The sequence below is a fragment of the Solanum pennellii genome, chromosome 7 (assembly GCF_001406875.1).
Source record: "Solanum pennellii chromosome 7, SPENNV200".
NCBI lineage: Eukaryota > Viridiplantae > Streptophyta > Magnoliopsida > Solanales > Solanaceae > Solanum > Solanum pennellii.
In genome coordinates, this window is record NC_028643.1 from 67,509,399 (window position 1) to 67,536,957 (window position 27,559).

General features: G+C 31.8%; 2 protein-coding genes and 1 long non-coding RNA gene across 4 annotated transcripts; 1 reads left to right on the forward strand and 2 right to left on the reverse strand.

Moving 5' to 3' along the window:
- The first annotated feature begins 1,009 nt into the window (after positions 1-1,009).
- LOC107025777 (myosin heavy chain, skeletal muscle) lies at positions 1,010-10,492 on the forward strand. The gene is made up of 6 exons (XM_015226521.2): positions 1,010-1,197; positions 4,048-4,165; positions 5,052-8,873; positions 8,983-9,225; positions 9,445-9,582; positions 9,917-10,492. Exons 2-6 carry the CDS (start codon positions 4,085-4,087, stop codon positions 10,163-10,165), a joined length of 4,533 nt encoding a protein of 1,510 aa, XP_015082007.1. The 5' UTR covers positions 1,010-1,197; positions 4,048-4,084; the 3' UTR covers positions 10,166-10,492.
- Positions 10,493-15,042: 4,550 nt separating this feature from the next.
- Positions 15,043-16,756, reverse strand: LOC107026553 (scarecrow-like protein 23). Its single transcript, XM_015227557.2, has one exon. It carries the CDS (start codon positions 16,566-16,568, stop codon positions 15,249-15,251), a length of 1,320 nt encoding a protein of 439 aa, XP_015083043.1. The 5' UTR covers positions 16,569-16,756; the 3' UTR covers positions 15,043-15,248.
- A 7,002-nt stretch (positions 16,757-23,758) lies between these two features.
- On the reverse strand, positions 23,759-27,347 carry LOC114078077. 2 transcript variants are annotated; one of them, XR_003579594.1, is made up of 8 exons: positions 26,938-27,347; positions 25,646-26,435; positions 25,407-25,574; positions 25,294-25,326; positions 25,110-25,202; positions 24,900-24,980; positions 24,702-24,804; positions 23,759-24,410 (listed from the first exon to the last, which is right to left on the reverse strand). It is a non-coding gene; the product is annotated as an uncharacterized LOC114078077 (long non-coding RNA). The 2 variants fall into 2 exon arrangements; XR_003579595.1 differs by lacking the exon at positions 23,759-24,410 and adding an exon at positions 24,417-24,584.
- Between the last annotated feature and the right edge of the window lie 212 nt (positions 27,348-27,559).

Below are 27,559 nucleotides of genomic sequence, written 5' to 3' on the forward strand. Positions count from 1 at the left end.
GGACCGTCACCACATCAGCTCCACAAACACAACTTTGTTTTAATCTTTACGTAATGACAACACTAACCTTATTATTTAATTTTATTTTACAAAAATATTCCCATTTTAATAATGAAAAAACGACCTCTTCACCTCATTCTTTTCAAGAAGGAATGACTCTTTCAATGACGAAAAGAAAAGGCATGAGGAGTGCAAATTTCGGAAGCATATATAATTAATTGGTTGTGGTGTTTTCTATTAGGGTTTACGACAATAATACTAATATCTAGAGATGTATTAGTAATATTTTTTTCTTATAATTTACTACATAGAATGGTAAAACAAACAAATCACAAACCACAAATGAAATTTTAGCCACCATATATGCAACTTTTGAATTTTCTCATCGTCCGTTGAATGAATAATTTACCCATATTGTGAATTTATACAATAATGTTTGACTAGAAATAGTATTTAAAATACTTTATTGACTCATATAATAATACTATTACAGAAACACAAAAAATTAATCTAGTAGTGAAAATTTCTATAATTTATAACTATTGCATAAAAAAAAGAGAATATCGTATAAATTAGTATGGAAGGTGTTAATTGTTAAAGTTGAAGAGCTACGATGCCCAAATATAGATGAAGTTGTAATAATAGGAGAAGTGAGTGGAAAATGTTTTTTTTTATTCAATGTTTAGAGTTCATATTGAAGTTTTAATTAAATTTAAATTATACATTATAAAACTAATTTAAAAATAATACCCTTAAAAAGATTTTTTATATTAATAACTCAAATTAAATAAGATTTTCTTATGCCTATGACTCGAATCCGAAATTTTTGACGTGCGCCAATGCACCAAATGTTGGTGAGAGGGAAATGTTAAAAATGGGGTAAAGCGGGGAAGGGGCAACATTTGAACAAAACAATTCGCCAATTGCGAGTGGCCTGCCCCACAGTACAGCCACTTAGAGTGGCCCACTCCTCTTCTAGTAGCCAAAAAAAAAGAAGAAGAAAGAAAAGCTTCTCTCCTCCCTCCCTCTTTCCTTTCTACTGCTACTAAATACCAACAATTTCTGCTCATCTTTCTTCATTCTCTCTCTCTCTCTCTCTTTGATTCACACTTTTTCCAACTTCAAAACACAAACAAAAGCTTAACTCCAAAAAGCAAAGCACCTAAAAATCAAATCAAAATCCTCTCTCGCGCTCAGGTAAGCACTCATAATTTACTCTGTTTTTCTTTTCTTTTCTTCTCTCGATTGATCGATCGATCTCTCTGTTATTGTATATTTTTGTGTTTTATTATTGTCTATATGTTTGAATCTGTGAAGTTATATAGTTTTATTTCTGTGCTTCGAAATTGATGAATTTAATACGAAGATCTCCTTTTAGTTTTCTGTGATGGTTGAACATCGAATTCTTCTCATCATTTAGTTATCTCGATTTGTGTTTTTTCTGTCTTTTTTGTTTAAATTTTATTTCGATTTGGATCGTTGATTAGCACTGTGCTTTTGCAATGATCTCGAGGAAGTTAAACTATTAGAAGCACGTCTTTGTTCATAAGTGATGATTTGATTTTCATCTTCTTCGTAAGCAATTTGATCGTCTTACTTGGCGATACATCTTCTGATTATGTTTTACTTTTGTTAATCAAAGAAGAAATTATTAAAACTCATTAACTTTTTGGCAATTTGTGGTTGAGAGATTACATCAATGGTGGATTTGATCATATTCATAGTGATTGATCAGTAGTGGATCCTTCTGTGATGTAGAAATGGTAAAAATTGTGATTCGGACCTACAAGACAGTGACAAAATCATTGTGCTCTTCTACTTGCGTTGTTTACGCGCTTTTTCGCCTCTCGAGTCACGCCTTTTATTTTTTTTTTTCTTTCATTTTCCCTTTAGATTACTAATACTAGCTAGCTCAACAGTAGTTTTTGTCAGAGAGATCGGAATATAACCTGCATTTTGTCGCATCAACAACCATCTTTTTTTCAAATGAAAATCAGTGTGATTTGAAATATGAAGAATATCCATCCGCAAATTACATTTGATTTCGTGTTGAATATTCGATTAATTTCAATTTATTTGTCATATTTTGAATCAAACAAAACTAAGAAAGTAAACAAAGATTTTCTAATCTTGTCATTAACTTGAGCTTTTAAAAAATTAAAAGTTATCAAATATATTTCTTTCTTTAACGAAAAAAAAAAAACAGGACTAACAAACTTAACAATACACATGTATTCATTTTAGTAGATAGTGTAGTAGTTTTCACTTGGCTCAACAAATTTCATTGAATTGCTTCGTCACACTATGGAAACCGTTTCTACTTTTCAACTCATTATTTTGACTGTAAAGTTCTGACCCCGTGACGCTCAAGACTCGATTAGTTTAAAATTAGTTTTATTAAATTCACTAAAAGGTTGTTAATTTCGAAGAAAATAATAGTAATAAAGGTGGAATCCGAAGTAAAGTTTGGTAGGGTGTGTAAATAGGAGTATAATGCTGAATGTGATATTTTAGTATTTTAAAGATTAATTGTATTGATATTACTACTTTCTTTCAAATGATTTGATTTATTGTAATAAATAAATATGATTTATTAGAATAAGAATAATACTCAATAAATTTTATTAGAATGTAAATAAGTACCCCATATTATAAAAAATATCATATTTTATTATCTTGTAAATATAGAATTAAATAAAATGTCTAACTATTCAAGTATTAATTATAAATAAAAATGAAAATATTATCAAAAATAAAATAATATTAAAGCTACTACTATATTATTTTTTTCAAAGCAATAAAATATAACTTCACATCTGAAATAGCTAGAATATTGTTTTTGGTGAGTCTGTGACAGAGAGTTTGTGACGGTGATGTTCTCGCTATAGTTATTTATTTTATGGTACACTTAGACTATTTTTAATCATATATAAGTTGATAAATTTCTTCAATAATAAATATATAAACAATTTAAATTGTTTGAATGATAAATATTCCTAATAGGTTTTAACTAAAGAAGAATAAAACCTCATCTGGCCTACCTAACTTTAGTGCTTTTTCGTTTTACTAAATTGGCCGTAGCAGAAGGATAAATCTTTTGTTAGTATTTACATATTGTAATCCCGTTTGACAATTTAAGGTGAAAAGGGGTAAATTTTTGGGAATATAACCTCTATTATTAGTTGTCATCCTATAGGGAAGCCACGGTATAAGCAACAAATGATGACAAGAAGTAAGAAAATGCCAATTTCCATGTTTAGGATGTTTTAGTATCTGTCCCACTTAAAAATTCGTGCACGTTATGATAGAGTAATGCTATCATGTGGTTGGGTCCCTGAAGAAAAGTTCAAATAAATACTATACTATATAATAATAATAATTCAAAAAGATAAGATGACAAGTCTCAAACCTCACTAGTCACCTGTTTATTTTTTCTTTTCTGAAGAGCCAGTGTCACTTTTGTTTTTGCTTTCACTTTTTGATTCATGACCATTAAATCCCTCTTTATCCTGTCCGATAAACTATAATCGGAAACAGAAAATCTACCTTTTGCTACCTTTGCTTTTCTATTTTTTTAATAATAAAAAATCTAATTACCTTTCTTTGATTTTATTATAGAATATCTATAAGCAAAGAAAAAAAAATTTAGAAGTAAGAGAAGAAGTCGCATTATTATTGTGATGTGAGAGCTATCGGCTATTGAAAAAAACTTTATGATTTGGATAAACTATAAGTTATGTCCAAATCAATGTTATGTTCCTATCTTTAATTTCCTTTGCTTCTTAAAATATACTTAAAAAAGTCAATTCGTGCAATACTTGTATAACATGGACACGAAATTATGTGCCAGTATTTTTTTATATACGCCAATCTATACAGCTAACGTTTATTTATCTTCCATTCCCTTCTAAGTTGTAAAGTTTGTAACTGACGTAACATATTCATACAGCTAAATAATTACTAGAGAAGTAAAATAATGTCATTGTGAATTAAGTGGAGACTTTTTAGTTCGTTACCTTACGAACTTAGATGTTTTCATCAATCCAGATACTTAAACAGCTTCACAAGGTGAAATTATTTTGACATGGAAGCAGAGACAGCAACCACAGATGTACCAGTGGTACTGGTTTCAGAAAAGATAGAGGGCAAAGAAGATCTTATTAAGGTTATGCTCGTTACTTGCCTTCTTTACTTTACTTTCTTCAATGACTTTGGTGATATTTTATATTTATATCCAGAAAATAAATGGGATCAATCTTATTTTCAAAATGTTGGTTATTTCTTTCTGTCAAGGCGAGAATCAGGAGTTAGGTCTAGAATAGCAGTAGCAGAAACCTCTAAATTTGCACAATTAATCAAACTACACATCCTGTCAGTTGCTTGATCTATTGGCATTCCTTTTTGATATGTTGGGATTGGAATAGTAGGAGTTATACAGAAGCTAATTATTGCAAACCTCGAAAGTTGATAAAAAAAATAAAATCTTTGATATAGTTTGGCCAGTTAACCTACATATGAAAATTAATATAAAAAACATAAAAACTATCAAGAGAATAATCTCTCCTTACTAAACCTTTTTAATAACTACACTACGATACTATTGGAAGGGAAGAAAGGATCTTCTATTTTATAAAAGTCCAAAACTTCTTTCCTAAGAAAATGATAGATATATAGGAGTTTTTTTCAAGAAAACTTTTTGATTTAAAACACAATTGTGTAGAATCCAACTAAGGTAGGAAATTCGGTTTAAAGTGATTATGGATTCAACGTTTTAGATGTAACTAGGGAGTGGTGGCACTGGAAACGATAACATGAATTTACGGCACTTTTGTCAAATATGATGCGATAAATAAATAGTCTATGACAATCTTTGTTTTTTCTACTCACTGCACATTTAATACATCAACTATGGCGAAAAATTTGCTTAATTTCAAGTAAATCATTTTTGTAATTTACCTGGTTTAAAGTTCGATAAAATATATTTGAATATACTGGCTAAGAAATTCTTATTTTTCTTCCTCATCTTCTGTTTGGATTACATCTTATTACAGGTGTCCAATGGCGAGATAGGTCAGACGGAGCACGAAGAGTCTGCTTTTGACGGAGAGTTTATAAAAGTAGAGAAGGAAGCTTTGGAATCAAAGGATGGTTCAGATGCTGCAGCTGAAGCTTCTCATGCAGAGGGCAAAGTGTCTGTAATGGACCGCAGTTCAAATATTTCAGCTTCTAGCAGAGAATATCTTGAAGCAGAAGAAAAGGCTAAAGAACTTGAGCTTGAATTGGAAAGAGTTGCTGGTTCATTAAAAGACACTGAATCTCAAAACGTGAAGTTAAAGGATGAATTGTCGCTCACAAAAGAGAAGCTGGAGGAAACTGCAAGAAAATTTGAAGACCTTGAACTTGATCACAAGAAATTGCAAGAGCAGATTGCAGAAGCAGAAAATAGATATAGCACTGAGCTTAATGCTTTGCAAGAGGCGTTGCAAGCTCAAGAATTGAATAACAAGGAGCATGTTAATGTTAAGGAGGCCTTTGACAGACTTAGTCTCGAGTTTGAAAGCTCAAAGAAGAAGATGGAAGAGCTTGAACAAGAGCTGCTGGCTTCCGCAGGTGAGGCTCAAAAGTTTGAGGAGTTGCACAAACAAAGTGGCTCACTTGCAGAATCAGAGACAAAGAAGGCCTTGGATTTTGAAAGATTGCTGGAGTTGTCGAAACAGAATGCAAAAGAAGTTGAAGACCAGATGGCTTCTTTACAAGAAGAACTCAAGAGCCTAAATGAGAAGATTGCTGAAAACCAGAAGGTTGAAGAAGCACTCGTGAATACAGCTTCAGAGCTTTCTAAAGTTCAAGGAGAGTTAGAGACCTCAAAATCACAAGTGCAAGATATTGAGAGTAAAGTTGCATCAAAAGAAGCTCTTATAGATGAATTAAGCCAAGAGCTTAACACGAGAAAAGCTTCTGAATCTCAGGTGAAGGAGAATATTTCGTCTCTTGAGCTTTTAATATCATCCACTAAAGAAGATCTTCAGGCTAAGTTATCTGAGTTGGAAGGCATAAAGTTGAAACTTCAGGAGGAAGTAGGTTTAAAGGAACAGATTGAGGGTAAACTGAAAAGCCAGGAAACACAACTCTCAGAGTCACAGGAGGAGCTGGCCAAATTATCTACAGAAAAGGGAGCTCTTGAAGCTGCTGTAGCCGAGCTAAACAATAGTGTGGTCCAGATGAAGGAATTATGTAGTGATCTAGAGGTGAAATTGCAGCTTTCAGATGATAAATTCAGCAATGCAGATTCTCTTCTTTCTCAAGCTTTAGCAAACAGTGCGGAGCTGGAACAGAAGCTGAAATCATTGGAAGAGGTTCACCTTGAATCGTCAAATGCCATAACTACTGCCAACCAGAAAAAAGTTGAGCTCGAAGACATGCTACAAATATCCAATGCTGCTATAGAAGAAGCAAAATCGCAGCTTAAAGAAATGGAGAATCGCTGTGCTGCAGCTGAAGAGAGGAATGTGGAGCTAGAACAGCAAATAAATCTGGCGGAACTGAAGAGCAATGATACGAAGAGGGAACTAGAAGAGTTCTCAGAGAAAGTTTCTGAACTAAGTGCCACCCTTGGGAAGACCCTGGAAGAAAGGAAACAGCTGGATACCAGATTGCAGGAGTATGAGGAGAAGATAGCTCATTTGGATTCTGAGTTGGTCAAATCAACTGCTCGTAATTTAGAACTTGAAGCTGAGCTTAAAAGTGTTGCTGACAAGTGTGCTGAGCATGAAGGTCAGGCCAACACCACTGATCAACGCAGCCGTGAATTAGAGGATTTGATGCTGGTATCTCACTCGAAAGTAGAGGAATCTGGCAAAAAGGTGAGTGATTTGGAGCAATTGCTTGAAAAAGAGAAGCATAGGATTCAGGAGCTTGAAGAACAAATAAGCACATTAGAGAAGAAAGGTGTGGCGGCAGAAGCAGAATCCAAGAAGCATTCTGACAGGGCATCTGAGCTTGAAGCAGAAGTAGAGACATTCCAAGCAAAATTATCAAGCCTTGAGGCTGCCCTTAAAGAGACCAAGGAGAAGGAGAGTGAATTGAGTCAATCCCTGAGCAATGTGACTGAAGAGAAGAGAAACTTAGAGGATGTCTACAAGAGGGAACAAGACGAGTTCTCCGGGAAAGTTTCTGAAGTACAGGCTAACCTTGAGAAGACCCTGGAAGAAAGGAAACAGCTGGATACTAGGTTGCAGGAGTACGAGGAGAAGATAGCTCATTTGGATTCTGAGTTGGTCAAATCAAGTGCTCGTAATTTAGAACTTGAAGCAGAGCTTAGAAGTGTTGCTGACAAGTGCGCTGAGCATGAAGATCGGGCCAATATCACAGATCAACGTAGCCGTGAACTAGAGGACTTGATGCTGGTATCACACTCTAAAGTAGAGGAAACTAGCAAAAAGGCGAGTGATTTGGAGCTATTGCTCGAAACGGAGAAATATAGGATTCAGGAGCTTGAAGAACAAATAAGCATATTGGAGAATAAACGTGTGACTGCAGAAGAAGAATCTAAGAAGCACTCTGACAGGGCATCTGAGCTTGAAGCAGAAGTAGAGATATTCCAAACAAAATCATCAAGCCTGGAGGTTGTTCTGGCAGAGACCAAGGAGAAGGAGAAGGAATTGAGTCAATGTCTCAACAGTGTGACAGAGGATAAGAAAAACTTAGAGGATGTGTACAGGAACTCAATTGAAAAACTAGCTGAAACGGAAGGCTTGCTTGAGATCCTGCGTAATGAATTGAATTCCACACAACAAAGACTGGAAGGTATTGAGAATGATCTAAATGCTACTGGGTTGAGAGAGAGTGAGGTGATGGAGAAGCTCAAGTCAGCAGAAGAGCAGTTAGAGCAACAAGGAAGAGTTTTGGAGCAAGCAACAGCTCGAAGCATAGAGCTTGAGTCATTGCATGATACTCTGAAAACGGATTACGAGCTCAAACTCCAAGACGCATCTGGCAAGTTTGTTACCAGAGATTCAGAGGCACAAACATTGAATGAGAAATTGAAGGCTCTTGAAGATCAGCTAAAGAGTTATGAGGAGCAGATTGGTAAATCTGGCGAAAGCTTTTCAGCTGTGAAGGAAGAACTGGACCAGGTGTTGGTGAAACTGGCTTCATCTGAAACTGACAATGAGGGCCTAAAAAAGAAAATATTGGAGGCAGAAGATAAAGCTGCGGACATTTTATCTGAAAACCAACAATTAATGGAGACAAATATGCTTCTTAAGAACAGGGTGAGTGATCTTGAAGAACTGTTAAGCTCAGCCCATGAAGAAAAGGAGGACAGTGTTCAACAACTAGTTTCTCATATGAACACCATCACAGAACTGACAGAACAACATTCCAGAGCCTCTGAACTTCAATCGGCAACGGAAGCCCGCATATCAGAAACAGAGGCAAAGATGCACGAAGCCATTCAAAACCTAACCCAGAAAGAGTCTGAAGGTAAAGAATTAATGGATAAGCTACACTCTTTTGAAGCTCTGGTGAAAACATATGAAGAGCAGACTCATGAAACAGCTACTCTGGCTGAAAATCAAAAAATGGAACTAGAGCAAAGCCATAAGAATTTGCGTCATCTTGAAAGTGTTGTTGAAGAGCTGAAAGGGAAGTATACCGAGCTTGAAAAGGAGAAAGAAGGACTAACTCAAGAGAACACAAAGCTGAAGGGAGAAGTGTCCTCAAATGACTCTAAACTCAATGATTTAGAAGCCAAAGTTTCAGCTGCATTTGCCGAGAAGAATGAAGCAGTTGAAAAGCTTAAATCTTCAAACCAGGTTATAGACAACTTAAAAGAGCAGCTTACTTCCGACGGGCAGAAGCTACAACTTCAGGTTAGTGCCTGGCTACTCTTTGAAATGGTATCATTCATACTACTAGGCAATTACTTCAGGTGCATGTATTTACATAACTCACTATTCTAAAAATATTTACTGTTTACAGTTATCATCCATTTTGGAGGAAAACAACTTGCTTAATGAAACACATCAAACCTCTAAGAAGGAACATCAGAATGACATAGCACATCTTGAAGAACAGTTGAAAGCAATCAAGTCAAGTGAAGATTCTCTGAAAAGTCAATTAGAAGTTTTCCAGGCTGAGATTCATCAGAAGTCTCAGTTGGAAAGCCGCATCAAGGAGCTTGAAGATCACTTAGGCAGTGCTGAAGCACAAGTAAAAGAAGAGGTAATGTAATTTCTATGCAGTTAATATACAACCAAGTCAACATTTTCAAGAACATATATTATTAGCCAGATGCGTGTTAGTAGCATTTTTCAAATATTATATTGCCATCCCAGTAATTTAAATGTTTCTGATTTTTACTCTTCTACTACAGTATGGAAATTAAACAATTTACTTTTCAAGCTTGGTTACTAATTCATATTTGAAATGTCAACAACACAGAAAGAAGCTATGTCCAATAAGGGATTGGAACATGAGGCTACTTTGAAGAGCTCATCAGAGGAGCTGCAAGCCAAAAGCAAGGAAGTAGTAGTACTGCAAAACCAAGTCAAGGAACTTGAGGAGAAATTGAAGCAGAAGGTTAGTTTCTTTCATGAACCATATTTGCTGGCTATGAACGGAATCTGCATTTTTTAATTCTATCACTTCCTTATCTTTTCAGCTGAGTCTACTCTTACCATCAGAATACTTCCACATGCTTAACCATTAGAAGAAAGAACACTGTAATAACTAATAAGTAACTAAATGAACGAGGACATCTTATCCTCTTATATTTTTAGTCTTTTAGAAGAATGCCTGCGTAAAATTATCAAGGATGAGAGCAATGCAAATTATATAATTAATGTGACCATAATGATCGTGAAACAGCTCGAAAGACCAATGATTTTCAATTGCTTTTAATTTAAAATTCCAGGATATTGGTGGCAGTAGTAATGATCAAAAGGATGAGGTAGAGGTGAAATCAAGGGATATTGGACAAATGCTCTCTACACCAACAAAGCGAAAGAGCAAGAAGAAGTCCGAAGTCTCTTCAACTCAACCATCCTCCAGTGAATCACAAGTTCAACACATTGAAGGATCTTCTGCCCTGCCCCTGAAATTTATTCTGGGGGTTGCTCTAGTTTCAGTGATCCTGGGAATAATTCTTGGTAAAAGATATTAGTTTGAAGGTTTTCCAGTTTTGGTCTTGTTTTTAGAATGGAGTTCTTTTTTGGCTACTTTCTTTTTACCCCTTTGTGATTTTTGATTAGCACTTGGTCATTATTGTTGGCATATTAATAGAAGATAGTTTGGGCTGGAAGTTTGTTGGGGAACTGGTTTTTCATATTTCCCTCAAGTTTATTGATTAATGTAGTAATCAATGTTGTATTTAATTTTGCTCATGAATTTATTTAAGAAGGCGTCGATTGTTGAAGATTTCAGGGTATCAGTTCTTGCCAGAAATTTTTTATTTTATAAATGAAGGCTTGAAAGTTGAAGCTTTTGGTGATATTGTGTGTTTGGTAATACGGAAACAATTCCTTTCCAATATTTTTCATATTTGGTTGATCAAATATTTTTTCTAGGAAAATAAATTTCTTCTAAGGAAAGGCCCTATGGAGTGAAGGGAAGCGTGTATGTTGTTCCAAGAATAGAATATTTCAAAGCATTCACTTCTAGCAAGCTCTACTAATAACATTTCACATTGATTGTATCCTCATCCCTACCATTCAATCCCTTATATCCTCATCCTGCATTCATCCTTCATAGTATTATCTAAATTATATACAATACTTGTACGATAATAATTTTTTCTTATATATAGAACAAAAGAAAGTAAGCACACGAAGCGGCTTATCATTTATCATTGAACCAACTATTGAAAGTAATAATTCTAAACATTGCAAAAGCATAAATTTTATTGCAAGCGTAAATGCAGTTGTCGGTTTTATAATGTTAAAAAACTCTGCATCAGATAGCGCATAGCCGCACATTATATGTGAATGATGTAGATTTCGTGGATAATTTAACAATACAAAGGTGTTATATAAAGTTTACATTTAAGTCATCGTTCAAAAACACTATTAAAAAAAAGTACTAGCGCACATAAATATGTGTACTATGTATTTTTGTGAATACTTTATTCTAGTATTACTTATCCAAAAATTAGTTATATCACTATGGTATAAATGGTAGAATAAGTTATTTCAAACATAACAATCAAACAAGATACAAAACACTTATTCCATCACTATTTTCTTTATTACATATCTATTTATCTTTATTCCTTGCACTGAATGAATAATGTGCCCTATAAAGTTAACAATTTGAGTTATCACTCAAAAATATCATTTGATGAAAGTACAAATTGTGGTGTGTTTTGTGTTGTCATTCATAAATATACTGACAAGTAGTATATAATGTACATAATTTGGGTAAGTAGTAATCAATAAAATTGAGTTATTATATCATATTGAAGACAATTTGCTGAAAGACATGTTCAAAGCAATGAGTAGAACATCTTATGAGAGAGTACCCAAAATAGGATTTTACTAAAACTTCAATGTCGAGTAGTAGTCAATTAGTCATGTAGATTGATAAGTGTTTTTTATTTTTATAAGAAGATTCTTATTTTAGTGATGATAAGAACACAAATCATACTATTTATTCAAGTGATTTCTCATTTGATATCATTATGTTTGAGTTAAATGAATATAAGTTGTATCTTCTAATAGAGCGTAATGACAATTTTCGTAACTTGAAAAAATTTAAAGCTCCAATTCCAACAAGGTTCTCTATAATTATATCTTGAACCAATGAAGAATCTTGCAACTTGATGGCAAATAGAATTAGGAAAGTACACAACCAAATCCTGGCAAGACATGGTAGATTTTACATGCTCAAGTTAACCAAGGAACTACATAAAAAGTGTAATTACAACAAAAGAAACATTACTCCCTTCTTCCGGTATTATTTGTCGTGGTTTTTATTTTTAGAGTTATACTATAAAAACTTTGACTAATATTTTAAGATGTATTCATTCATCATATTAATATGCAAAAAATTGCAATTTATAGTATTTTTCATATAGTTTTAGAATATCTAATTTTTTTGTTTAAAATATCGAATTAATGTGATCTAATTTAACTTTGAAAATTAGTCAAATTGACTTTCAAAAAATGCAACATGACAAACAATTCTGAACAGAAGGAAGAAGGAGTACATAAAATATAATAAACCTAAAAAACTAGGCAATATTTGCAAAATATAAATAACAACAAGAGACCACAAATTAGTCTCAAATGGTCGATTGTTTTCTTGTTTTCTTTCAATTATTCTCTTAAAACATTTCTCTCGTGTAGAGTATTCCTTTGCAAGGACATTAGTAATCTCTATTTTCTTCAACTTCATTCATATTAGACTGCATAGCATACCTCACATTGTTGTGTGAAGTAGTTGTATCTTCGTCAATTCCAGATCTTTTCTTTGTTCAAAAATCATATTTTCAACGAAAATAATTGCATCCACTATTTGCCTAAATAAAAAAGTTGGCATTCCGAACTCTTCTGACATGACCAATTTCAACAAATTTAGAAGGGAGAGAGAGTTTGAAGATGAAGGAGATGAACTAGGGCATAAATAGTTGATGCCCATTTTAATGATTCATATAGAGTAGTAAGATAATATCGATAGACGTCTTAGCCTTTAACGATCGTTAGCGGGGACAAAAAAAATCAAGGGATTTTTTTCATCTATTCTAACCTTATTAGACAAAGTTACTTGGTAAATGTTGCTGGTGAAAGGTGACATGTATCTTGTAGAATTAATCGAGGTGTGTGAAAACTAGTCAGATAAAAAAGGTCTATGAACTTCCATAGTACGCTAATTTAGTATACTGTTACCCCCTTAGATATTTTAGAAACTCACCCCAGATTCGTATTAAGTTATGATGTATATGTGTCCGCCGTGTAATATATTTCTTTTAATGTATAAAAATTAGAGTCGTCAAAAAGGGCTGGCCTAGCCCCACCTAGCGCAAGCCTTACGGGCTAAGGAATTTGATGGGTTAGGGCGGGCCGATCCTTCATTTGAAAAGGCCTGAAAATGTCCCAATCCAACCCTAAAAGGACCGAGGGCAAGCTAGCCCTTCTTTTTTTTTTTCAAACTTAAAATTTTATAACAGTAAAAAAGAGAAGATTTTCAAATCAACAATGGAAAGCAATGGTGTTATTCCAATAACACTAGCAAAAATTCAGTGTGATTAGCATATATCTAGGATACTAGATACGCGACATATATGTATCTTGTGAGATGCATCCCAGATATGCGAGCGAAATAGAGGAAGGTGAGGGTGCGTGATATGTATATGTATCCCAGATACATGCGAATGCACTTGGATAGAGTGTATTTAGAACAAACTAACCTAATTTTAAGTACATGCATCCTGAGATACATGAATTTGGAAGTACTAAAATCTTGTAAGATTCGAAATTTTACAACATAATGTACATTTAGGTAATTAAGTCATATACTAGTGAGATTGTTGTAAGTTACCCTTAGATAAATAGTTTTGGCTCATGGGTCGACCCCAACCTGACCTTCATCAAGCTTCAAGGGTCAGGGGTTTATATGGCTTGGGATTATAAGCCCTAGTTTCAAACAGGCTTGAAAAAATTTATCTCAACCTTACCCCAATATAGGGTTAGGTCCGGCGCCATGGGCTAAGCCCATTTTGACGGATCTAATAAAAAATAATTATTTCATTCTCTTTATCTCCAGACATGGCATCAGCTACGTGCCAGAGTCTTCTCTATTGGAGTTGCTTATTTTTTCTCAAACTCGTTCAATGTAGCTATGATTTTCTCCCACTAGCCAAAATTTTTTTTATCAATTCTCATATGAATTTCTCTCAATTCAACCTTCAAAAATCTCCAATTTTTTCAACAATCACCTAATTATCCTTAAAAGTCTCAATTTGTACACAGTCTCTTGCCTTTTCTCTCGAGATCGATAAAACTTTACTCAAAATCATTAACAATTCATTGCTCCAAAAAGTTTATCAATTTTTGGAATTAAACTTTTAGATGCAGTTAGTTTAGTTTAGTTGGATAGAAATTTTTAGAATGAAAATTTTGCAAGATTTTTGTACTATTCAACGTTTAGGTTATATTTGATAATTAAAGCTTTTTCATAACTGAAAAAGGAGGTAAATATGACACTTAACTATTTTAAATTTTGTATTTATGGTATCTCCTACTTTAAAAATTTGAAGCTACAAAGGAAAACAAAAAAAGGGGCAGTGGTGGTTCACAATGATTGATTGGTCTGTTTTCACATGGTGGAGTAACAATATTTTTTTCCGGTGAGTTTTTAGTTGGGCTAGTATGAGATGTATATGATTTGAATGTAAGAGGGGGCTTAAATCTTAATGACGGAAGGATGATGAAGATGGAGATTTGGTGATGGATGAGTGAAGTTCACATGGTGGATCATAGAGAAACAAGAAAAAGAATGTTAAAAGTGAAAAAATAAAATAAAAGGTAACAAAAAAAAGTTAACCAAAAAAAAAAAAGAAGATTAATAATGAAATACAAGAAACACTTATAAAGTTAAAGTTTTATTTACTTCTTCGTCTCAATTTATATGACATTTTTCCAGATTTCAAGATTCAAATAAGTGTAGCTTTGACCGTTAATTTTTTCATATACCTTTTAATGTTATTTATTGTGAAATAGAGAAAATGTTTTTGCTCTCACTCTCTCCAGCAGAGTGAACTACACATTCTTTAGCATTTAGAAAGCGAATAACTCCATTTTAAAATAATCTAGGGTAATGTAACTCCGTGACATATGAGTATCCAATTGAAAATCTGACTATAAATTAAAAGGCTTTAGACCATTTTCTCTAAGTTATTTTGGTCAAATTTTTAGTTTTTAGCCATCATAAAATACATCTTTAATTTGAAATATTTTTAAAGGATATGTAAGGTCTAATAGAGAGGATGTAACAGACAAAATAGAATCTTCCACATCAATTATTTAGTAAAGAAAAGGACAAGAATTCTTTAATCCAATGCAATTAATATTTTTCTTAAAAGAAAAATTTTCAAGAATGATAAACACAAATGCATATGTGTAGGGGCCTCCTCAGAATTAGGACCAAAGTGAACAAAGAGCACTTTCACTTATTAGTATGTCCAATTTCTTATGGTATTTGTAACATCATCCAAAACTTACAAATTGAAACAACAACAAAAAATGGCAATCTTAATCGCAAGGTTGCCATGCAGATGCAGTCAACAAGGATAAATCCTTCCATCCCAATTTTAAACACCCATTTTCTTCCACCAACGTATACCCTCTCGGAAACATCCCCAATAATAAACTTGCTTGAGCAGCTGGAGTACCCGATAATGAAACGGGTAAAAACCCGATTCGTTTCAATTCATCGCCCCATCTCTCTACGGGTACTTCCCCGGTCCTCTTGGGCCCACCTACCGCTACAATATTCCTAATTTCGCTACCGAACAACTGCTGTTCCACTGTATGCCTCTCTGCACTCTCTTCACTCAATCCATCCCCCAATGCATCAAACAAGGCTGAGTAATAATGCAATGCCTCAACGAATCGGCTCAAAAAGTTTCCTCCGTGACTCAGATCTTGTTCAACGAGTGTGATCAATTTCGGTCTTAATAAAGTTAACAATCGGAAAGTACCTAAATCACTCCCTGTGATATTGTAGAGGCAATGGTGCATCCAATTGACAACGGTAGTTTCCCCAATTTTGACTCCGAGTTGATTCAGGTCTGTGATGTGTCCGATTTTGCCTTCAAACGGTTGAAACTCGAACGGAAGTCCGAATGAGCTGGCGAATTCGGTGAGTCGACGGCCGGTGGATTCGAGTAATTCCATGGAGGATCCAACGCCGGTGATTTTGATGGAACGGAGCTTTCTCGATCGAGAGGAGAGGATTTGGAACAATCCTGGCCATTGAAGACCTTGCATGATGTCGAGATCGATGACGTGGACGTGATCTTCACCTTCTAATGCTTGGTAAATAGCTTGATTTGCTGTGTAGTGAGAGAATTTGATGAGCGGACTTATTGTGTTGTAAGATTGCAGAGCGGTGAAGAGTTTTTGGGAATGCGTGAGAGTTAGGGATTTGAGGTTAAGCGGAGAATAAAATCGGAGATGAGAACTGATAATTCTGGCCGATAGAGATTCAGCGAAGTAAGCAGCGACTCGCTCAGCCGATGAGCCGAACGGCGATGAAAGCTCAGCGATTTCCGGTAATAAATCAGCAGCTTCATCGAGATTCTCCATGGCAACAAACTCAGCGCATTGAAGGAGCAAACCGAGAAGGCGAAGACCTATGGAATCGGCGTCAACGAGAAGTAACTCCTCACCTTCTTCTTCCTCTTCCTCTCCCCTTTCATTTCGGGGCCGTTTAGTAAGAAGTTGAGGTTCATCTGAGACCGGAGTAAACTCAGAAATTGAGCGCTTAGAAGACATGGAAGATGAAGATGAATATGAAGATGTATGATTAATTGGTATTGCAGATACGAAAGAGAATTGAAGCATGATCATTCATCACATCACATGACAAAGAATGTAGAATAAAAAAATGAGTGGTGAGGATAATTGAAAGGGGGATTTGTGAAAAAAAGGTTGATGACTTTTTGGAATTATTCATCTTTGTAGGACACATTGAAGTGAGGTTTTTGTATTTTTGTGTTTGAATTTTTCCTCCATCATAAAATACTATACTCCTATTAATAATACTAGTACTGCCATTATTATAATCCCTTATTCATCGTTATAAATATATTCACATCTCTTCCAAGGAAAAAAACATAGTTTCCTTGGAATTTAATATTCTCCCTCTTGATTATTAGGTGTTCTAAATAAATTTACTTTTTCTGTGGGTTGACTTACTTTTTTTTTTGGTTTTAATTTTAGAGTAATATTTAACCTTAATATAGGAAATTCAAGAAACAAAAAAATGTTAGCGAATCAGTTCATATTTACTCAAAAACATAGAAAATTTCATAATAGAATTCCGAGTGAAGCAATTTTATCAAATTTAAAGGAGGGATCACGTATTTGAAAACTAGTTGTACAATCAGTCAGTTTCAAACAATTTTTTTTTTCATTAACTATTTGGAATGGTGGATTATTATGATGTAAAATTTCAGATGAAAAATGTTTTAGGTTATCGAATTCTAAGTAATTAATATCAATTTATACTAAATTGCTCCACGTATTGTCCCCAAATAACATTTTTTAAACAAATCAGAGCTAATTCAAATTGCTCAATTATAAAAGATCTGCTACCGAATGAATAAAATAGTAAATTAGAGATGGACTGAGTAACTAAAGTTTGAACCGTGCTAAGCCACTTCTAAATTCATTTTTTTATTTTATGTTAAGGGATTTATGTTTTTAATATAAAAAAACAATTTTAGTTTATTTTCTAATATATTTTTCTCATAAAGGAATTCAACTGAATTATGACCTTTAGGATCATATAACTCTGCCACAATGTGGACAAGTCATGAACCCCACATGATGAATAATAATCTCCTGTATTTTTTATTTGTTAAATTATGATTTACAAACATATTAAGAAAACGTTAATTTAGATAGTGAATTCATCTTACCCATATTAATAGATAAAATCTCAAATATATTACTCATTACACTTTTCAAATTGAAAATATAATGCGAAAAAGTAAAATTATCTTCTTTTTTAAAAAGATACCAAATTAAAAAATATTTGACAAATAAATCATAATAATAAAATGTAAAGTTGCTGAAAATTTTGTAAAGAAATGCTTGCAGTAGCTTGTCACGTCTGTTTCAATACTCCATTTTGCAAACAAATATAATACAGTAGTTATCATGTTACTCCAAGTAGCTTCAATGCCCCACGTTGCTTTGTCACTATTATTTTACCCAAAGAGAAAAAGTATGGCAAGCTTGATCTAGTACAATATCTTGGGATTCTCGAAGATTTGTTTGGGAAAATATTGGGGAATCCAGAGAGTGTCTTGGGTAGACATAAAATAAATAATTTATGAATTAAAGATATTAGCATATATTAGTGATATATATGAGTAAAATTCACATATATCATTATATGTAGTATTATTATCAAGTTATGGTATTTAAGTTTTAATTTTATTTTATAACATTTTATATTGCATTCTATAACATTTTATTAGTAATTATATTTTTAATGATAATTTATTAAAAGTAATTGTTATTAAAAATTAAGTAGATAAGGTGATAATGAGTAATTAGTTTTAATGATTAAAAAATATGACAACATTTATTAAGTTATTTTTGACAGTGCATTTATTGAATGTTGCATGCCTGAGAATTTGAATAGTTTACCTTTTTATTGAGTTAATTTAAAGCTAGATAAATTATTAGCATTACAATTATTCTTCCTTCAAAAATTTCTCTATTATTTTGAAATTTCTTTTAACATATAATTCATTTTTCCCCCCAAGAAATCAATATTATTTTCGGAGTACATATTTCAGTTCTTATGGATAACTTTGTGTCAATTTTAATTAAACATGGTGGAAAGTGAAATTCTTCGGGTTAGTTTTTAGTTATAATTTGTTTCTTTTAATTATGAATTGTTGGTTTTATTTAGATTTGTCATTTTTTAAATTTAAAACAGTGTTAAATCTTTTTGTTAACTGTATTATCTGTAATACAGCTTGCAATTTTTTTAATTGAAAGAGACAGTGTGTTTTGTATAGCGTACATGAAGTCTAAAGTTTATTTTTTTAGTGAATGAAATGTGTATGAAACATGTATCAATTGTGTCTGAAATTTTTTTTGCAATAGTACAATATTTTGTTTCTAAAATATTATTTTAATGTTGTGAAACAGGAAAATACGTCAATTTTCAAATGGAGGGCATCATATATGATGCGTCTACTCTCTATATTGGTTTAGTTAATGCAATAATAACTCAACTTAATATAGAAGAAAATATAAATTTTATTGAGATAAAATATGTTCTTAACGATATGTGTCTACCTATTACTATTCATAATGATGTTGGGATAAATGTTTTTCTATATCAGAAAAAGGTTAATTTGGATTTCTTTTCAAAATATCCTTTGTGCATCTCTTTGGTAGATCATGAGATGCATAATGAAGGTCATAGTATTATTAATACTGATAGAATCAATTGTGATGTTAGATTGACAAATAATTACGTTGATATATACTCCAATGATTCTATTCGTTTAATCAGAATGAATTTAGAAGGAGTTATCAATGAGAATAATAAAGGTGGTGATAATATAATAAGTGACCATTCAAACCTATTTGTTGTTGAGGATCAAGTTTACAACAATAAGGAAACACTGAAGGAGGTTATGAGGCATGTTGGACTTGTTGAAAAGTTCAGTTTTCGTGTTGAGCTTTGTAATGCATCAAAGTAAGTTTGCACTACTATTTTAAGTTTTTTTTTTTTTATTTTGAATTTTTTTGATGTATGAAATTTAATTTTATATTTTCTTGATTTTGAAACAGTTATCACCTGAAGTGTATTTCTAATACATGTTCTTGGATGATGAAGGCATCTAGGTTGAATAAATCAAATTTATTCAAAGTTAGAAAGTATAATGCTCATCACACTTGTTCTGTTAGAGATCGAGTGTATGTAAGGCGTCAGGGGATAACTGACGCTGTAGCTGTCTTGATAATGGAGAAATATATTGATCCGTCTACGTTATACACTCCAAAGGATATATCTGATGATATGTTAAAATTGCATAGCGTTTCGTTGATCTACATACAGGCACAGAGGGCTAGAGAAAAAACAATAAAATTGGTGCGCGGAGATCCAGCAGAGTCATATGCCAGATTACTGGGTAATTTGCATATAAAGAATGAATTTAAAAGTTTTTTAAATGTTTAAATTAAAAAAGTAACATATAGTATGTTCTGAAAAAAAGTTTATCCTAATGAAATGAAGTTTGCAGTTTCTTGTATACTTTATGTATGAAATTTGTATACTTCAGTATAATTTTTTTTTATTTGTTTAAATGAAAAAAAGATAGTATAGTATGTTATATTAATGACCTCGAATGTTTTTGTATTATTCATGTATGAAATTATATACTTTTTGTATTTTATAAATTGTATTTGATGTATGTGTTATTTTTAATTGTTCGTTTTGTATCCATTAAATTTTAACTATAAAAATTTCAGGTTATCTGTACATTTTGGAGCAAACATATCCAGGATCCGTATTGAAAATAGAAAGGAAAGAAGGTGATAAATTCTTATATGCATTTGTTGCATTAGAAGCTTGTATTAGAGGTTGAGAGTATTGTAGGCCAATTGTAGTTGTTGATGGGGCGAAATTAAAATGTTCGTATGGTGGTACAATGTTAACTGCAAGCACAATGGATCCGAGAAGTATTTTTTTATCCTATTTAATTTTTCAATTAAGTAATATAATAAATTATTTTATAAATTGTATTTGATGTGTGTGTTATTTTTTTTAGAAAATTGATCAGGTCATATACTTCCGTTGGCGTATGCGATAGTGAATTCTGAAAACGATGCTTCATGGTCTTGGTTTTTTGAACAGTGTAAGAAAGCGTATGGAGTTAGACAAAACATGTATTTTATGTCGTATAGAAATGAAAGCATATGGAAAGGGACTGCTACTGTATATCCCGAATCCGAACATTATGCATGCATATGACATCTGTCAGTAAATGTGGTGAAGAATTTCAATAGAAATACTGAAGATTTGAAGATTTTATTTTTTAAATTGGCAAAAGCTTATACAAAACAACAATTTGAGGAAATTATGGTAAAAAAGACCAGATAGATACGCGCATATGACCATACTTGTTTGATATTGGTTATAGCAAATGGTCAAGAGCTTACTCGAATTGTAAGCACACATAGACCATGACTTCAAACATCGCCGAGTCATTGAATAATGTTAATAAGTTAGCAAGGAGGTTACCTGTAATTTCACTTCTTGAATTTATGAGGATAACAATTCAGAAGTGGATTCACAAGCACAATGAGGAGGCTGATAAGAAAACATCTGATCTAACAAAAAAATATGATCTTTATCTACAGAAAAGTATTGCTTTGTCTTGCAATATGAGGGTATGTATTTTACTGTATTGAATAACAAATAATGTAATTTACTTACTTTAGTTGATTGTATATTAACAATACCACATTTTAACTTTTAATAAGATGATACATTCGACAGTTGATCTGCATGCTGCAGCTGAAGGAGCAAAGAAGTAAATTGTAAACTTGAACACAAGGATGTTTAGTTGCGGGAGATTTCAACATTATGAGATATCATGTGGTCATGTAATTGCAGTTCTCAGATATAAAAAATTGCATGAATCAGATTTCTGTTCTCCTTTTTATAGCCTGAAGAATTTCAAAGATGCTTATGCTATTCCTGTTCGAGCCTATCCCATGCAATAGTAAATGGTATATACCAAGTTATATTTCAGAGCCTAAAATTCTGCAACCAGGTCCAAAGAGAGCAACGGTAGACCAAAACTTGAAAGATGAAAGGTGTTTGATGACGTGAAATTCAAAAGGACGAAAATGACTTGCAGTAGATGTCGTCAGGTTGGACACAATAGAAAGACATGTTCAAATTATCCTGTGCTAAAACAATTATTTCATAATGTTAAATTTGTTATTATGTTGTTTTGAATGTTAGAAACAAATTTTGTTTTATTGAGTGCAGTAGTTATCACTGACATTTATGATATTCATATAATGTTTCATACAGTTTTCATTCAATTTTCATATATATATCATTTGTATATGTTACATATATTAAATTACAATATGACATTCATAATTCATATAATATTCATACTTTATAAATATAAATTGAAATATACTGCCATTCATATAATTTTCAGTTTGTATTCATACAATGTTCATACATTATTCATACAATATTCATATATATCATTTGTTTCTTTTGCATATATCAAAGTTCAATATAGCATTCATAATTCATATAATGTTTATACATAATAAATATACATTGAACTATACTGCATTCATAGAATGTTCATTTTTTATTCGTACAATGTTCATACAATATTCATATAACGTTCATATATATCATTTATTTCTGTTGCATATTTCAAAGTTCAATATGTCATTCATAATTCATACAATGTTTATACATTATAAATATAAATTGAACTATACTGCATTCATATAATGTTCAGGTTTTACTCATACAAAGTTCATACAGTATTCATACAATGTTCATATATATCATTTGTTTCTATTGCATATGTCAAAGTTCAGTATGTCATTCATAATTCATACAATGTTCATAAAATATTGATACAATGTTTATATATATATCATTGGTTTCTGTTACATATATCAAAATCAACATGGCATTCATATTTCATACAATGTTTATACATTAAAAATATACATTGAACTATAATGTCAATCATAAACTATTATGATACATGCATTTATTCTTAAGTTATTTCATATAAAGTTGCAATCTATTTCAAACAAAATTCATACAAAAATAATTGTAACATAGATACATTATATAAGCATAATTGAAATTCATAACTTATTATATTATAAAAACCATTAAAATAACATAAATTGTTATAATGTTAAAAACATTGAAAATAACATAAATTAATCATTATAAAAAAATATTTAAAATAACAGAAATTGTTATATTGTTAAAATAACAAATATTTCAATAAGAATTCAAAACGTGCATTTAACTTTTTTCATTTTCTATTCCGTGTTCTTGGAGTGGGATAATTGGTGGTGTCCATAACTTGTTCTTTTTGCGTGCGAGGTCTACCATACTTGGTTGCAACTGTACCCGTAACTTCACTGTCACTTATTGCTCCCTCTTCATTCTTTGTTTTTGCATAGTGCCAAAGTAAAGTTGCACACCTCTGAAGATGTATGTTGCATCTACTTCAATATCAGATAAATCAAAAATAACATTACTGATGTATTCAGAAAAAAAAGAGGTGTACAGACCACAATCACTGTAACAAAAATGAAATTATAAAATTTTTATATTAACTAAATATAAGAATTAGATATAGTATAGAGATTACATACTTGGAACTTTCTTCCTATTGAGGAACATCTGTCTCATATTTGATTTCGAGAGGTTCTAATTGAGACTTGTTTTGATATTCAGAGATATTGTTTGCATAAAAATCAAGCCGTTTGCCATAAAACTCTGTACTTGCCAGAAACAATGGCATCATTGTTGCAAGTTTATCAACAACTTTTTTCACTAATTTGTTGTGAACATCTCCTCCACTCAGCGAATCATAAATATGTAGACATCACGCTTGATACGGAATACAACAAGAAATCAATGATATTTCTCAGAAACATTGACAGGGATAATGAGTTCATCAACTCTGTCCCAAGCAATGTTAGCAAGAAGCTTAAATACTCTAACGCACTGACCAACATCGTGATCGGAGGCAATTCATCTCATGTTATAATCTGACAATCTCCACTATTTCTCAATGTTATCAATCCACACCATAAACCAACAGTCAACAATGTTGTACGAAACAGGTGTTTGGGAGTATTTTGCCTTCTTTCGAAGATAATACAGTATTATATTAATATGTTGTTACAAATAAAAAAAATTAAACACATGCTTTTTTCAGACATTGTAATATAGTAAATATCAGTAAATGCATACAGTATATACACAATTTAGTCGTATATACATTTTTCATATACATTTCATACAAACTTATTGTAAATTTAATTTTATATCATTCATAATTCATACATTAATAATACATTAGTTGTCTTACTCCATCCTCCCAAGGTCTGCCCAGTTGACTCATTACGTGGAAAAAATCTTTTTCTGCAATTTTGACAACGCCAAAGTCCATTTGAGGATGAAAGACATTTTTCACCTTTGTATATACTTATTTCCTGTGAATATTGCAATAAATGTTGTATTGAATTTCATATTGTTAAAAAAAATAAAATAATATGATTTATATATATCCATATCTGCCACGCCTTTTTGAAATGTCTTTCATAAGCCATTTGTTGAACTGGTTAATCATATCAGCTGGAAGATCAAATCCACTGTGACTTGCGAATGTTTTATTGTGAAAAAAATTGGAACTTTCTTCGAACTGCTTTCGGCTTCCGACAGTAGAATATAAGGAGAAGATTCATATTTGTCGGGATTCATGTGTCTTGTTTGCACATCTGGTGTTGTGATAGCGTTTAAAATTGGATCAAGTGCAATGATTTGTGTCATGGTAAAATCAGAGTAATTATCCAAAGTAGGTGATTTTGAAGTCGATGATCCAGGTAAGTCGGCATTGAAAAATTCACCAATTGACTTTTGACCTTCATCTGGAAAAGAAAAAACTCGTTATATAAAAACAAATTTGTAAAAGAACGTAAATGTCATAAAATTGTATATAACATGCCATCTGTGTTTGAAATATGAACGTGTTCACCCATTAAAATAGAAGGTTGTTCAGTTGAAAGTTTATCATCCTGTGCAACATTTGGAGTGGCATAATCCTAAATTAAAAATCAGTTAAAAATGTAAAAACAGATTCTTTATTATAAAGCTAATATATGAATTCATACATTAATTATACAGTTTTTATACATAAATTTATACTCATTGATATATACCTGTTGTTGTGCATCCGAAGTTGGTTGACCTCTTGACATTCTAATCTCTTCAGAGTGTCCAACATTTGGAGTGACATCATCATAAATTAAAAAGCAGTTTGAACTGTAAAAACAGTTTCTTTATCATAAAGCTAATATATGAATTCATACAACAATTATACAGTTTTCATACATAACTTTACACAGTTTGATACATACCCGTTGTTGTGCATCCGATGTTGGTTGACCTCTTGACAATCTAATCTCTTCGGATTGTGCAACATTTGGAGTGGCATCATCCTAATTTATTTAAATAAAAAATAACTTAAAATTTTAAAAACATTATATTTACCTTAAAAAAATAATAGATTAGTTCATACAATAAGTATACACTTTTCATACATACACATTACAAACTTTATTACATACCCGTTGTTGACCTCTTGACAATCTAATTTCTTCAATTATCAGCTTAGTCGAATTATCAACGTAATTCTTTATTTCAACCATGTGCTTGTCAACCTTTTATATGTATGAAGAATACAATATTAGCATAATAAAAATAAAACATATGATGATTATAGAATTAAATTGAAATGTTATTTTAACTAACATTAGCTTTGAGCTCTTTCAATTCCGCCTTAACCTGTTCATAAAATATTAGTAAGTTTGATATGTATAATTTAAAATCTTTGAAATATTTTTATCGAAAATTTTTATTTGTACCTCTGCAATTTCTGCTTTCAACTCAGCGTATTTTTCTTCAACTTCAATGCCCTATTTTACCGATGTTCCTTGCTCTTCAGAATCTTGTTGAGTGGGAGATTGATTTAAAATGGTCTCATCCATGACATTTAACTCTTCTTTAGTAAAAATCATATTTCTGAATTTATGCTATATAAAATATAAATATCAGAACATGCAATTATTTATAATTAAATTAATTACAATCAATAAAAATTTACCTGATTGCCATCTGTTCAGAAAATCGTTTTCTTCAAATCATCAAAAAAAATAACGTCATTTGTTGTCTTCCAGTTCAAGATATGCGGTGTGCGATTTGAAGCATGGATAGCAATTGTGTTGTCAAATGGATGACAACACTCCTAAAATCGTACCTGCAATGCTATATGAAACTGGCTAAACTTGAACGACGAAGGATTATTTTTGAATTTTTCAGTGCACGCTTTAAGTGTTAAATTAAAACATTCATTCGCCCATGGAGCATACTGGCCAGACTCTACTAATCAAAATATAACTTGGGAATTGTTGTTTTTGAAGGGTCTGATGCAGTTAGGAATGACGAAATGAAGTACAGAATTTCGATTTTTAAACGATCATGTTCTTTCCAAAAGTTTTCCAATTTAAACTTGTTGTAAAAATTTGACTTTGGGACTTTGTCCATTTCTCCAAAAATTTCTGAAATTAATCTATTTGGAACAGATGGATCAGAAATAAAATCAGAAATTGGACCAGATTTTAGACCGATTACAGTGACAAACTCTTTTAAATCAAAATGTAACTCTGTACCATTTACATTGATACTGAACATATCATCCCTGTCATTTTCAGATTCAAGAAGAAAAATATGGCGCAACAATTGACATTGGATCTGTATGTTATGTAAATCATAAAAATATTCAAATGGAGTTTCTTGTAAAAATTGTTGAACTTATCTTGACCGAGGAAGGTCAACAAATCAGCGAACACATTCATGTTGATACATGAAGATAAATGTTTTTGAACCTTCTTCTCCTATAAAATTTGTAAAACTGAATTATTATATTTTATATACTATAAAACTATACATAAAAAATCATACAACTATATACCACAAATCATTTCATGTATAAATCATACAAAAACTTCATACAGTATTCAAACAAAAAAAATACAATATTAATGCCACAGTTTCATCCACAATGCATACAACTTTATATAACAATTTCATACACAATTCATACATCTATAGTCTATAATTCATACACAATTCATACAACTAGATGTCACTGTTCAATTCCAATTATACAACATATGCCACAATTCATACACAATTCATATACAATTCATATAATAATAAAATACATATTCGATTTCAAAAAAAAGTTATTTATTTTGAAAAAATAAAATAATACTAAATTGATATATAAATCATACGAAATTCATGTAGTACACTATTGACAAATAATATATAAAAAAATAAAAACACTAAAACAACACTTTGTAAATTCAATTTTGAAATAAACTTATTACTAACCTTATCAACTTGTTTTGTTTCATTTTTTTCTTGAATCTCTGCATCTTTTTTTGAAGACTTCGTTGGTGAACGACCAATTTCAACGCCTTTTGATTTTTTTGATTTTGTATTTTTTACTACATCAACAAAGTCAGAATCGGATTCTGACGATGTTACATTTTCTTTTCCTTTCCTCTTCTTGCCTCTTTCCTTTGGCTCTTTTTTTTTTCCCTTTGATTTTTGAGTTTCAGACTGTGACAATATATTGAATGAAGGAGCATGAAAATCGTCTTCCTCATGGACAAATCTTTTTTCTTTTTTCTTGGAATTTCCCTACCTTTCTTTGACATTTTTGTTTTAGGATGAACTTACATGGGAGATTTTGGAGAAGATGCAGATTGAGAAAGATAACAAAGTGGCTGACTTTTTTTTTTGAATTGATGTTTCAGCCGCGATTTTTTAGGAAATATGGAAGATTTTTACGCGTGGGGATAGTGGGAGTGTATTGGGGGAAGATATTCAGTCGTGGGAGAGGTTGAGTGTATTGAGGTTAATATGGGGTGGGTAGTTATTGGGTGGTTAGTTTACTCAAATAAAATCCCTAATTTTTAGATTTTGTTTTTTAAAAGGTAACTTATAATAT

What these genes read in the sequence shown, in the direction of transcription:
- LOC107025777 (XM_015226521.2), top strand. Translation starts at nt 4,085, where the DNA reads ATGGAAGCAGAGACAGCAACCACAGATGTACCAGTGGTACTGGTTTCA. An exon ending in AAGCACAAGTAAAAGAAGAG is followed by an intron (nt 9,226 to 9,444) that starts GTAATGTAATTT and finishes TCAACAACACAG; the next exon opens with AAAGAAGCTATGTCCAATAA. An exon ending in AGGAGAAATTGAAGCAGAAG is followed by an intron (nt 9,583 to 9,916) that starts GTTAGTTTCTTT and finishes TTAAAATTCCAG; the next exon opens with GATATTGGTGGCAGTAGTAA.
- LOC107026553 (XM_015227557.2), bottom strand. Translation starts at nt 16,568, where the DNA reads ATGATCATGCTTCAATTCTCTTTCGTATCTGCAATACCAATTAATCAT.